The sequence below is a fragment of the Entamoeba invadens genome (genome assembly GCF_000330505.1).
Source record: "Entamoeba invadens IP1 unplaced genomic scaffold scaff_1105074725225, whole genome shotgun sequence".
NCBI classification, from domain to species: domain Eukaryota; phylum Evosea; order Mastigamoebida; family Endamoebidae; genus Entamoeba; species Entamoeba invadens.
The window spans coordinates 279,015-292,463 of NW_004443552.1; the positions used below are offsets into that span (position 1 = coordinate 279,015).

Below are 13,449 nucleotides of genomic sequence, written 5' to 3' on the forward strand. Positions count from 1 at the left end.
TATTTGTATATTAGAATGAACTCAACAACACAAACGGGTTAAAATGCATTTTTGGTCAATACTGTTGACCTCTTGATCTATTTTTTTACACCCCCTTCTTTCAAAGTTCAAATACGAAAAATTTGAGTTATTAACTTAAAGACAAATATTGTTCAATTCATTCTTCATGATTTCATGGGAAATTTGGTTGTTTTTAACCCAAAGGGTATAATAAAATAATGCTATAGAAGTGGTCGTATTATATAATGTTTTTATAGAGTTTTATAATTAGTATTATTAACTTTTAAAAACGTAATGATTAAAGAGCAGTTAGTCTTTACAAAAATAGTTGATTCATAAAGAAATGAAATGAACTCTTTTCAACAATGCAACTGAGTAGTAAACCATCTTTCAATATTGGGTCTCATCGTTGTTTTATCCCAAGAGAGAGAAATATGTCAATGGGTAGTGTACGTATGCGTATATTCGAAAAGAATTCATTTGAAGAATCTCTAGTGGAATCGTTATACACAAAGCCAATAGTCATCTCAAACATTGTTGAAATGGACTTTATAGACTTGGAGTACAACCCAGTCAAACGCGAAGAAAGAACATCAACCTTTTCTACAAATGCATCATTTAATAAGAAACCACAGATTTGTACTTCCATTAATAAATCAATATTGGAATTAAAAAGGTCCTCATTAAATCAAGACTATGGTTATCAACCACCAGCAATTGTTGTTGAAAAACCACGAACTCCATCTCCTCGAAAATTTCTCAACGAAAAAAGAATAGTGAATAAGTCCCGGCTTGAACCAGAACCAATTAAAACATTTACAAAAGAATGTAGTGAAAGAAAAACACAAAAAGAGTACCTCAATGAAATTGCACAGAAAACAAAGGATATAACTAAAGTTGTTCTTGAATCCACTGAAGAAGATGTAGACAACAGTAAAGAAATCTCTTCAGAAGAAATAGAGGAACTGCTGATCGACAAACAAATATCTTATTGTAATGATAAGGTTAAGTGTATAGTTGACAAAACAGTGATGAATAATGAATTTGTCAGTTGTTACCAAAATGAGCAACTTAATGAATTTGTTGGTCAAAGTAAACCATCTTCAAGAGGAAACTCATTTACAATAAAGTCAAAGCGTGCGCACCCCCTCCCCAATTGGAACAAGCGGACTGAAATTCTTTTAAACACTGAATTAAAAATGAGCGAAAGTGGTGCTGCTCTTCTTAAACCAACAGAAGAAACTAAAGATATTGAAGTGCATACTGAACAAGTAGAAATGCTAGAAGCAGAGTTTATACCTAATATAAACGAATTCAATCCAAGAGAAAGAACTTCTCTCAGAACACCTCTTGAACAAGAGAAATACACTTTTGAACATTCCAAACGTGTGATTTCATCGCCACTATCTCCAACTATTGGAAGTCCGGAATTGTCCCCACTTAAAAAACACGAAAAGATTAAGAAGGATATGAAAAAAGTCTCTCTGAAAGAAAAGATGGAGAAAGTTCTTTTAAGATGTTTATCTTCAGAGTCTTCTCCTCGAAGATTAGAGTCGGTGGTAACTTCTTCTATCTCGCTTCGAATAAAATACCCAGACTTTGAGACAGCTCCAAAAGTTGTAAAAAAAACATTTCAAATTCCTACATTACAAGTCGATTTAACTCCAGCTTTGGATTTGATTGAAACTGACGACGAAGTTGTTTTTGAAAACAATGATCTCAAAGAAAAGTATTCCAAGAAAAAAGAGAAGTCACAGAATATATCAATGGTAATGGCGTCTTATGGAGACTGCTTTTACTCTGTCTACTAATTCTAATTATATTGTCCATTCTATTTTTATTATATCAATAAAATATAGTTAATATATTATAATTAATAGTTTACTGTATTTAAACAATTCAAAGTATATATACCATGCATTAATAACTAACTAACAAAAAACTATATATTTATTAAAGAAGAAAATACAACTAAAGAATAAAAAAACATTAATTAGGAGTATATAAGGGATACTTTCCCGATTATTAAGTAATAAAAATACTAGTAAAAAACTTCAAAGAAATAAAAACTTCAAAAAGCTCACAAAAAAGAGAACTGAGAACTTGAAGAAACAGATGTCAGTAAAAGTGAACGCATATCAACCAGTCTCATTGGGAACGACGATCATCGGAGTGATCTATGACGGCGGTGTTATATTAGGTGCGGATAGTCGAACTTCATCGGGAAGTTTAGTCTCAAACCGATGCACCAACAAAGTCCGAATGCTTTCTGACAAGATCGGGTGCTGCACTGCTGGGGATGCGGCTCACAGTGAGACAATAGTCGATTATACTCGTCACTCTCTTCGAATGTACACATCTCAGACTGGTGAAGAGCCGTGCGTCCAAGCTGCTGCTACTAGTTACAAAAATTTGGTGTATTCTAACAAGTCCTTTTTATCGTGCTCAGGTATTATAGGTGGGTATGACGATATTAAAGGAGGGTCAATATATCGTGTGTTGCAAAGTGGTGCTATTGTACCCGGTGAGATGTGCCTTGGAGGGAGTGGCTCTACATACATCTACGGATTTTGTGACGCAAATTTCAGGAAAAATATGACCCTCCAACAAGCGAAACAATTTGTCATCACTGCAATCTCTCTCGCAATTGCACGTGACGGGTCTTCTGGAGGAAATATCCATACAGTTGTTATTAATAAAGAAAGCGTCACTTCGGAGTGGATCACCGGAGATAAAGTCCCTGCACCAGAAATTTAATAACACTTTTTTGAATTGTTGTATTTAAATGTTTTTCTTTTTATATTTGTTATATAATAATTTATTATATAGTATTATATAGTATTATAAATTTGATGTTAAATTGTATTATTAAAATGTTATAAATTAACTATTTGTGTTTTTTTAAAGAAACAATTGCCTGATCGAAATTCGTTGAACTTTTAATAAATAATAAAACAAATGTTAATAATATAGTTTTTTGTATTATATTATGTAACACGCTCATTTTAAAGTAAATTTGAATAGTATATAATATCATTTATAATAGTAATAAAAATAATGATTGTAATACAAGAATAATAAAATGTTTTAAACGAAAACGATTAAGTTATTGTATTAAGTATTTGCCAAGATATTTTGCTCAATTAAAAATCAATCAAACAAAACAACATTTTTTCAAAACTTTTTACGTTAAACTTAGCACAAACAATCACTGAATTTGATGCTTTTTGGTATCAAAAATCGGGCATCAATAATTCCCACAAAAGGAAAAAAATAGTTTAACATATCTTTATAAGAACCATTATTCGTTTTTGCCATTGAACTGTGCAAAATAAGACGGACATTGACCAAAGCAAGCCAAAGAATAAGCACTACACTATCATTACCACAATCCAAAGAAAAAGTGTAAAACAAAAAGGGAAAACAACATTATTTGAACTTCCAAAAAGATTAGGAACTCTATTTTGATATGGATTTTGCAGAAATAAAGAAGAATTCGCCAATATACACACCATCAATGGTGTCTTGTGCAACTAGCCCACAAAATGTTAGTAAGAATAGATACACTGACGTTTTGGCTTTAAACAGTACACGTGTCAAGTTAGGAGAAGATGAGAGATATATAAACGCAGACTACTTGATGAATGGCAGACTCATCGCGTGTCAGGCACCAATCCCAACGACTGTAGAAGATTTTTTAGAGATGATAGTGCAAGAAGAACCCGCAATGGTAGTCATGCTAACTCGATGCCAAGAAGGGTTTGGGGTTAAAGCCACTCCTTATTGGGGATATGCCTACCAAAACGGTCAAGCTGTCTTTGGGAAATACACTGTGACGACGTTAGACACTTTATACCCGGACGTCAAAGAGTCCGAGTATCAACACGATTTACAAATCCGCCATCTTCAAATTCTTGAGGGCAATAAGGCATATTCTTTTGTCCAAATACATTACCTGGGGTGGCCTGATATGGGGGTGCCTAAACATCCAGAGAACTTAGTTGATTTGATCTACGCACAAGTTCTAATAGGAGCGACAGATACCTTTGCCAAGAGAAACACAATAGTGGTCCATTGTTCTGCGGGAGTCGGAAGAACTGGCGTGTATTGCATTCTGTCCAGAATCATTGACCAAGTCGTCCACTCTATTCTTGAAAAAACTACTTTTTACCAAGCACACCGTTTGTTGTTATTGTGTGTACTGCTTTGATAATTACACGTCCTTTATCATATTTACTATAATATAATTATCTATAGTAATAAATATAGTTCTCCTATAAATAGTTTTTTAAAATGTTTCCTGCTACCTAGATACCATCAAAGAAACACAAAAACCTGATGTTCAGCTCGGAAGGATACTCCAAAAATCGTGGCTGACATCGATAAGGCGATCGACAAGGTCGTCGATGCTGCTCTTCAAAATGAAGAGCCGGTCCCATTCAGCTCGTGGGAAACCCTAATTCCCCAAATGATCTTGTCCATGCGAAACGAACGACCGCTGATGGTCCAAAAGGACGAGCAGTACGGTTTCATCTTCGATTCTCTCGACTACTTCTATTCCCATGCAATTTCAGTGATCGAACAGTACTATGAAGTCGCAGACGCATTAGAGCCTCTGCTTCAACCAATTCACAAAGACGTCTTGTTGGAATTCATCTCCCGTAATCAGTTCTAAGCAACCTTTCAGTACTATTGGTTTCGTTCATGAACAAGTTGGTCTCTTGCAGGGATCAAAAACTGCCACCCCAATATCTGTTTATGAAAATATTATGTGTAGTAATACTTGGGATTATGTGTATGGGTAAACCAAAGATCACATGTGGTAAATTTAACAAAATGGATATATTTTTATTTCGCTTTCTTGTTGCTCCATTTAAGAGCAACAACCTTCGTGACTGGGAATGTGTCGGGATGGTGCGAGCCGACAAACAAGTCCGAGGTGATCCCTGTGGGGACTTGGTATGTGTCCGTGAATTCGGCGGCGATGTATGAAGAGTCGTCCTGTTTGATACCAAAAAAGGCAAGGACAGCAACAACCCACTTTTTGGAGTTACTTGGGCTGATGACAAGACTGTCCTTCACTGTGGGGACGTGGTCAAACTTCATTGGCTCTGTCTTTGACGGGTTGACCAAAGTGAAGGCGAAATGCTTTTTGTCGTCTTTGACCCACTCGTCTTGTTTTTGCGATGTTGGTATTGGAAGCGATGTGAACGAACCAAAGACGTACTTGTTATACGTGATGACGATGATCATCACATTTCGTTTTTCACAGACGCACCGATTGATCCCATATGCGTTTAACCCGTCGACATCGGAGTCGTAAATGAGAGAGAACTCGCTTTTCCCAGTCCACTTCTGTAAAGTTTCTTTGTTCTTTTCGATAATGTCTTTTGTCTCCACAACATGTTGTGCGTGATCTTTCTTCGAGATGGGTTTCTTTCTCTTCACACCGCCCTCGGGAGCGTCTTCGATTGGTTTTGGTTTTGGAAGTGGTTTGTTGATTGTGTATGGTACCTGTAGAGTTGGGGGCATGCACATATTAATCGTGCCGTAGTTGACAATAGTGACGCCCGTGAGCTGACTAAGTCCCTGGTTCATTTTTGTTTTTTATAACAATTTCAGTTTCTCTCTTTTCTTATTTTTTGCAAGACCATCCTTCATTAATAGTTTCATTCCTTCATTGCTCTGAACTATTTCTTTATTAGTTTGAAAATAGAATATTTATAGTATCATAGACACAATGACAAGAAAAGATTGTTTATTCGAGTGATGGACCAGTGAACTTGATTTTCTTACAAATCAGTCTCTTTCCGTCTCCCTTCTTCCCCACGAACTCTCCTTCTTTGAACACAAGATTTCCTCTCGAGTAGACTTCTTTTGGATATCCCTTAAGCTTTAACCCTTCCCAAATCGTGTGATCGACGTTGGAATGCATATTCTTCACACTGACTTCAAACGCTTTGTGGGGGTCATACAAAACAAAATCGGCGTCAGACCCGACACACAACGCCCCCTTTTGTGGGTAAAGTCCAAACAACTTTGCTGGATTGACACAACACACTTCAACGACTTTAGTGAACGGCAGAACACCTTCATTGGCTTTGGACAACATGTACGGGAACATATTCTCAACACCAGCACATCCGTTTGGGATCTTCGTGAAGTCCTTATCACCCCAATGCTTCTCACTCAACTGGAACGGACAGTGATCAGTCGCGACAGTGGAGATGACTCCCCGCTTTAACGCGTCCCAAAGAGCCGCTTGACTCTCTTTCCCTTTCATCGGTGGGGAACAAACATACTTGATGGCGTCGTCTCTCTTGTAGACATCGCTTGTCATCTCAAGATACTGAATGCAAGTCTCCGCAAAGATCGGGTACCCCTCTTTGCGCGCTTCTTCGAGTGCTTTGACGCCGCCTTTGTTGGCCAAGTGGACAATATAAAGTGGCGCTTTTGTGCTCTTTGCAATGGCTATGGCACGTTGGTCGGCTTCTTCTTCGACAAACTCGGGACGAGAAAGGTAATGGTAGTACGGTGTCATGTGATTCTCTTCTTTAAATTCAGCAATCAGCGTGTTAATGATTTCTCTGTTTTCGGCGTGGACCCCAAGCAATGCGCCACACTCTTTGGTTTTCTTTAAGATGGTGTAGAACTGTCCATCATTCACAAAGAAGTCGTACACCATGAATATCTTGAAGGAAGTCACTCCAGACTCGACAGCAGTTTCCACGGAATCGAGTAACGGTTTGGTGCTTATATCTTTGATAGCAATATGGAACGCATAGTCGACACATGCCTGTACACTTGCAAGCGCATCTCGTCTCTTAAGAGTGTCACCAAGTAACTCCCCAGTGTTTTGAATGGCAAAGTCAAAAACGGTTGTTGTTCCACCACAAGCAGCTGCGCGTGTCCCAGCTTCGTAATCATCTGCACTTATTGTGCCACCAAACGGCATGGCTAAATGGGTGTGGCCATCTATTGCACCAGGAAGGACATAGAGACCAGTCGCATCTATGACTTTCTTACAGTGAGTCTCGGGTATAGAAACACCAATACATTCAATCTTGCCGTCTTTGATGAGGATATCAGCTTTGTACGTCGCTGTATCAGTGATAATGGTTCCGTTCTTCACCAACGTGTAGTCGTCCATTGTTTTGTAATAATCAGTTTTTAATTCGTTGCTTCAATGCTTCGATCTGCAAACTTCTTCTCTTCTTTTTTAAAATGGTTAAAAGGAAAAATTCAACATAAACAATTGTTATTAATTATTAATATCAATAATTATTTATAATTATTTTATTAATTTATTATAATTAAAATTTCATAACATTAGAACTATTAGATGTAAATTTGTTGTTTATTATATAAAATTTGTCATATATTATATTGTTAAAAAATTATTATTATTACAAACATTATTAAACAACATATATATTATTTTATATCATTTTTCATAAATAACAAATTCCACAATTAAAAATAAAATAACTATAATTTATAGTTTGTTGTTTTTGTAATAACACATTTAGATTACCTACAAAAATCGGAAAAATAATAAAATCCCAAAACTTTGAGCCATTGTCTATTTTTAGTTCAATTGTCAAAAATTTTGAGATCTCCCGTTAAATAGTCGAAAACAGAATTGTTATAATTTTTGTTTTTGAAGAGTTGTTTACTGGTTGAACGATCCCACAAACGCATGAATATTATGATATCACAAAATTTTCCAAGTAAATTATTAACAATAAGCACTTTTGGGAGGATATTCAAACTCCAGAAATGCCACGGAACTGAAAATTTAAGAAAAACCAAAAGAAGCCAACGGAACGTTCTATAACCAAAAAAAAGAAAGCAAAACCAATAGTAAAAGAGCCATCAATAATGAACAGAACCGGGGGATTTGGACTTCATTTGCTCCTCGAAAAGAGGAGAAACTTCCAGAGACTGAAGGATTCCGCAGAATGCGACAGAAAAGCAAAGAAGTCTAGACGGAGTTGGTCCACTTCTTCGTCCCAAGGGTCAGAAGGATTTAGGTTGTGCAAACTATACGGAATAGTAAAAAATCTATTTGGACTAATACCTTGATTTAAAATCAACTGAAACTTGAAAGGTTGAAATGCTCTTCCTGTTGGTAGCCCTTGCGTTCTGTGCTTCGGCCGAGGTGAAATGCACCTTCGACAAAAACACCGAGTCATCGGATCAAACAAACTTCGAGGTCAACGAAAACTACCATGAGCGGTACTGTGGAACTGAGTGCCCATGCCGAGGCGTCGAGGGGTGTGTCCTTGACTATACCGAATTCCCCGACAGAGATCTTTCCAATGTCACTGGTACTGTTGCTACTATTATTGGTAAGACGTATGACTTGACTTTTGCGTTGAGAGTGAAAGACACTTTGAGTGTTGAAACCGTGATGTTGGGATCAAACAGAACCCAATACAAACTTGAAGAAGGAGCAACCTTGTCTGTTGGCAAACAACAAAAAGTCGAAGGCACAAACGGCTCGTTCTGCACTATCATTAGATGCACCAAGTCTTGCACTATTAAAAACTCCAACTTCGAAAAGGATTTGGACTACTCTATTACTTTCATCAACAACCCAGATAACACCGAGACTAACACTACTATCAACATCGACACAGTGACCTTCACTATCGATTTCGCTTCAGACGATAGACAACAAGTCTTCACTCGAGAAAACGTCGTCATGGGAACCCTAAAAGCCGTTTTCAAGATTAAAGGAACTAACGAAGATGTTTTGAACCACGCCAATACTCAAGTCCCATTGTTCTACAGTGAGAACGGATTTAACAAAGAAAACACTGAAGTCACTGCTCAATTGAACGACGGCCTTACTGGTATCACTTACACCGTCGATTACCAATGCGACGGAAAATGGATTGTTGCCGTCCCATCAGGTGACTCAAAACCAATTGAATGCTTCGATCCAACCATCTCCACTGGTGACCAAAGCCTCGAGGACGGCTGTGATATTGCCTTCATCGTCATCATCTGTATGGCTGATGTCACACTCCTCCTCGTTTTGGGCGTCTTCGGTACTCTCGCCATTTTGCAATTCCTCAAGAACAGAAAGCACGCCGGGACAGAGGGAGCCGACGCTTATATGAAGATCAATGACGCGACTGTCGCTTAATTTGAGTTGATTATTTCTTTCATTCTCTTCATTAGTATATGTGAATGGTTAATATACTATAAATTATAACATTTGTTTTTAGAAGCAATCGATTAGAAGAAGTCACTTGAAGAAGCGCGTCCTCATCGTGATGAACTCGTCCATGATCCGATCGCGCTCCGTGATAAGAAAAGGGTCGTTCAGAATCAAAGAAAGTGTTGTTGCTGTGGCTTCGAACGTTGACATCCCTCCATCTATTTCTTTTCGAACTGTTTTATAGCGACAATACTTCTCGCCGTTCACTAAGATCAGCTACACGTTAATTGATGCGCTTGAAGAGCCAGCGACAGTGTGGAACAAACGTTATCAATTTGGGAAAGAATAGCATTTCTGTTGTACACCGACTTCGCTTGTTCCCAAGTCCCGTCAACGATTATAATTGTTGTGTACTTTTTTGTGAATGTAATGTCATCACCTGAGTCAATTGGTTTGGCAACTTTTGATGGATATAAAACAGCATAATTTTCTTTGTTTGCAGCAATCTTCCGGTTTAGGGTTTCGGGGAGGTTTCGTTTGTAAATTTGAACGTTTTGAAATAAATTTGTAATGAGCTTGACTGTGTTCACTTTGGTCTTAGCCTCGCGAGGGTCTTGCAATATCACAATTTGAATCGAATTGTTGTATTGCTCCTTCACTATATGGCAGGCACAGATGTTAACGTGAAGACCACACCTTGGGCAAAGGTCCCGCTGAGATGTAGAAAAGTCTGTTTCATAAAAAATTGATAAATCTTCCATTTACTGAATATTCAGTTCATATCATTTAATTGTTAAAAATGAAAGATTAAATTGAATAAAAACGACTATTATATTAATAACTTTTTAATATTTATTTAATTTACTATATATTATAGTTGTTAATTTAATATTTCTAATTTTCGTGGTATTTTGGGGGTTGTTACTAAATTTTTGGATCATTAGTTGAATTGAAAAATAAAAAAACACACTCCATTTTTTAACTTTGAGTTTTGTTTTTTTCATAATTTTTAAGTTATAAAATCATAAGAAACTCACTTATTTTCCAAGAGAAGTGCCTGTTTTCAGTAATAAAAAATAACAGTTTTTGCATGTAAAATTATGACATATTTGATACTCAGTATACACAATATTCACATCAAAACAAAAATATAAAAGCTTTGTCACTCGTTGTCTTTTTACTATCCCTCAAATAATCTTAAAATAGAACAAAACAATCAATTGAAATGGCAAAATGTACTGAAGCATTTAAATCGTTTTTTTATTATCGAAACTTCCCTTTTAAACATTCAAATAAGACGCAACAAAAAAATACAAAAAGTGTAATTTGACAAGTCGATAGAAATTAAAGGCCAAAAAAGTCTAATTATTGACTCATTTCGTTTGGTTCAATTATAACTTTTATATGGAACATGTATAGTTTCCAAAATGAAAAAATTCCCGATAAACCACAGTAACCCCCACCACATAAATCGCACATAGTTTCAAAAAACCAAATACCCGTTTGATAGCCAAAAAAACATGTGAATCATTGTTTTCTTATTGGTTTCTTAAAATAGAACAGTAAAAGTGTCATGACGAAAACGACCATCAATTGTTATACAAGAAAACAGTATGAGAAAACGAAACACCTACAAAAACGAAGGTCTCTTCTTGTTGACGGTAATCATTGATATTTATATGAAATGAACTGTTCTGAATAACACAAAGCACGATGTCTAGTCGACTCACATTCAACTTCAAGATTGGGATTGTCGGTGATCCATTCACAGGCAAGACCACTTTTATACACAAGTTGCTTACTAATTACTTTGAAGAAGAGTATTATCCAACAATAGGTGCTGTAGTTGAACCAATTTTCCTTGAAACAAGTCACGGCAAAATGAGGTTGGAGCTATGGGATATAGCCAATGAACTAAAACAGGGCTTTTTCGCGTCGTGTTACAAGAAGATGGATGGCTTCATATTGATGATCAATGCGTCACAGAAAGGTGCAGAAAAGCGAGCACTCAAATGGGCAGATTTTATTATGAAAAAGACACGACAGAACACACCAATAGTTGTGATCTACAATTCGTTTGCAGAACCGTCGAACGAGAATAAAAAGGAGTACATTTTGAACAACGAGTTTCATTTCTCTTTGAAAAATACAGTCTATTTCCAAGAACCCATCAGGCTACTTATAAATATGATCACCCAGAAACGAGTAGTCTTCTCGATGTATGGGCTCATGCTTCAAAACCAATACAATGAGTGTTACAACTCAATATCTGTGTAATTTATTTATTGCTGCTTTTATGTTTTGCATTGATTATTATTCTGTTACATTAGACAAATTATGAAGGACTATTTCTTCATTATAACGATATTTTGAACAATTGCGAGTAAAGTAAAGATAATTCAATAATGCTGGATTGGCACTGTAAAAATTATTGCGAGGGATTTCGCTGCAACGAGTCGAAGATTGGAAGACAAATTGTGAAGAGTGTGTCATCGAAGTCATAACGTTGTTCAGTAATATCAGAATCAAATACTACTACCTTCACATTAGTATTGTAATTGGTTACGACAGAAGTGAAATGAACAAACGTAGTTCTGGCGTTGATTCATTACAATCGTTATCATCGAGTCGACACCTTGCAAATGCATCGTTTTTATCACATCAGTATCTTCATATTTTTTACCAACAGCAGAAGTGGCTAAAATAAGTTGTGAGAGCGACGACAAAACTTCTTCAAATGACACACTCTCACGCGACGAGGACTTTCTTCGCTTTTCCTTTTTCTTTTGGACTTTGATGATAGACCCGATGTATGTCGCATTTTTGCCGCCAAGCCCAACAACATATATCGCGTTTGTATTTGGTATTTTTTCTTGGATGTTGTTGAGTGTGGTTTGAAGAAGTTTGTTTGGGACCTTACGCTGATCTTTTTGACACCCTTCCATTCTCTCGTTTTTGAGTTTCACGAGTTCCCATTTTTTGTTCATTTGTTCGTTCAATTTTTCATATTTTTTAGTTGTATTTGTTCTATAATAAAGTAAGAAAGACTTTTAATAATCAAAAGTTGTTTTTTAGGCTTATGAATAGATAAAAAATGTGGTGTTAATCGGGTATTTATTGTTTGAATAAAATTAGTGAGTTGTTGTAAATATACTATACTCTAATTAAGTTATAAAAATAAAAAAAAATATTTAATATAATTATATTTTAATTTATTATTACTATTTGGAGCTTATATAATTATATTATTTTGAAGAATCTATTTTATTAGAAAAACTAACATTCTAATTGTTTTATATTGTTTGTACGCTTAAATCTGGCACAAATGAATTTAGGAAACCCGCATTAGTTTTTTCTTTTTTCTTTTATTTTACAATCTTTTACTAAAAACACGTTTTTGCTTTTATATATATATATATATTTTCTGTTGTTTCAGAACAAAACTGTACAAATTATCATGTTCACACGTTGAAAATTGCTTTTTGTTGTACTCTTAAAATGACACTCAAAACGACGATAAATTTACACACGATGTTGAGATAACCGATCCTGTATTATCTGCAATTATTAATTCCTATTTTGAAAATTGATTTTTTTCGTAATGACAATTACTATTTTTTATTACCCAACTTTTTAGTAAATTGTGTTTTGCTTTTTACGACAAAAATGGGGTTTTCCAATATGCCAGATTTAAGCTTACAAACAATATATTAATTTTTTTAATACAATATTGATTTGTTTACATAAATACAAAAACATATACAGTCTTAATAATGACATCATGGGTCGGCACAATTCGGTTTTTCTGTGTTAATTTTTTTTATTTTTTTTGTGGCAAATTTTTTACACATTTTTTAAACCGATAATTAAAATCTTTTTTTGGCTTTTGCAAGTGACAATTATAGAACAAAGGAGCAGAATAAATGTTATTCGAAATTGTTTTTATATAACATTTTTTTTATTAAATTGGTATATCATACAAACAATAGTAAAATCAAGTAGTTTTGATGTTATGAAAACTAGTTTAATATTATAGTATTTATATATTATGATTTATGATTTTTATTTATTATACAACAGTTATTAAAATATAGATAAATTAAAAATAACTATAGTACAGTATTATGAAATTATATTTTTAACGATAATATATTTATAATACTTATTAATACAATTTTATTAATTTAACAAATAAAACATCATTATTTAATTTAATTAACAAATTAACTAAAATGATAATATTTTTAATTGTATATTTACGATTGGATTCTACAAGAAAA

General features: G+C 35.0%; 9 protein-coding genes across 9 annotated transcripts; 5 read left to right on the top strand and 4 right to left on the bottom strand.

The window, feature by feature from the left end:
* Positions 1–440: 440 nt before the first annotated feature.
* EIN_381520 (hypothetical protein) lies at positions 441–1,811 on the top strand (the record flags this gene model as incomplete). The annotated part of the gene is made up of 1 exon (XM_004258908.1): positions 441–1,811. The coding sequence occupies one exon, from the start codon at positions 441–443 to the stop codon at positions 1,809–1,811; it is 1,371 nt and encodes a 456-aa protein (XP_004258956.1).
* Positions 1,812–2,115: 304 nt separating this feature from the next.
* EIN_381530 (proteasome subunit beta type-6 precursor, putative) lies at positions 2,116–2,757 on the top strand (the record flags this gene model as incomplete). The annotated part of the gene is made up of 1 exon (XM_004258909.1): positions 2,116–2,757. The coding sequence occupies one exon, from the start codon at positions 2,116–2,118 to the stop codon at positions 2,755–2,757; it is 642 nt and encodes a 213-aa protein (XP_004258957.1).
* Positions 2,758–3,469: 712 nt separating this feature from the next.
* EIN_381540 (protein-tyrosine phosphatase, putative) lies at positions 3,470–4,675 on the top strand (the record flags this gene model as incomplete). Its single annotated transcript, XM_004258910.1, has 2 exons — positions 3,470–4,181; positions 4,347–4,675. 2 exons carry the CDS (start codon positions 3,470–3,472, stop codon positions 4,673–4,675), a joined length of 1,041 nt encoding a protein of 346 aa, XP_004258958.1.
* Positions 4,676–4,848: 173 nt separating this feature from the next.
* Positions 4,849–5,598, bottom strand: EIN_381550 (hypothetical protein; the record flags this gene model as incomplete). The annotated part of the gene is made up of 1 exon (XM_004258911.1): positions 4,849–5,598. The coding sequence occupies one exon, from the start codon at positions 5,596–5,598 to the stop codon at positions 4,849–4,851; it is 750 nt and encodes a 249-aa protein (XP_004258959.1).
* Positions 5,599–5,758: 160 nt separating this feature from the next.
* On the bottom strand, positions 5,759–7,150 carry EIN_381560 (D-hydantoinase, putative; the record flags this gene model as incomplete). The annotated part of the gene is made up of 1 exon (XM_004258912.1): positions 5,759–7,150. The coding sequence occupies one exon, from the start codon at positions 7,148–7,150 to the stop codon at positions 5,759–5,761; it is 1,392 nt and encodes a 463-aa protein (XP_004258960.1).
* A 966-nt stretch (positions 7,151–8,116) lies between these two features.
* On the top strand, positions 8,117–9,154 carry EIN_381570 (hypothetical protein; the record flags this gene model as incomplete). Its single annotated transcript, XM_004258913.1, has 1 exon — positions 8,117–9,154. One exon carries the CDS (start codon positions 8,117–8,119, stop codon positions 9,152–9,154), a length of 1,038 nt encoding a protein of 345 aa, XP_004258961.1.
* A 102-nt stretch (positions 9,155–9,256) lies between these two features.
* EIN_381580 (hypothetical protein) lies at positions 9,257–9,930 on the bottom strand (the record flags this gene model as incomplete). The annotated part of the gene is made up of 2 exons (XM_004258914.1): positions 9,257–9,445; positions 9,496–9,930. 2 exons carry the CDS (start codon positions 9,928–9,930, stop codon positions 9,257–9,259), a joined length of 624 nt encoding a protein of 207 aa, XP_004258962.1.
* Positions 9,931–10,882: 952 nt separating this feature from the next.
* EIN_381590 (GTP-binding nuclear protein Ran, putative) lies at positions 10,883–11,446 on the top strand (the record flags this gene model as incomplete). The annotated part of the gene is made up of 1 exon (XM_004258915.1): positions 10,883–11,446. The coding sequence occupies one exon, from the start codon at positions 10,883–10,885 to the stop codon at positions 11,444–11,446; it is 564 nt and encodes a 187-aa protein (XP_004258963.1).
* A 151-nt stretch (positions 11,447–11,597) lies between these two features.
* On the bottom strand, positions 11,598–12,156 carry EIN_381600 (hypothetical protein; the record flags this gene model as incomplete). Its single annotated transcript, XM_004258916.1, has 2 exons — positions 11,598–11,708; positions 11,758–12,156. The coding sequence occupies 2 exons, from the start codon at positions 12,154–12,156 to the stop codon at positions 11,598–11,600; spliced, it is 510 nt and encodes a 169-aa protein (XP_004258964.1).
* Positions 12,157–13,449: the final 1,293 nt, after the last annotated feature.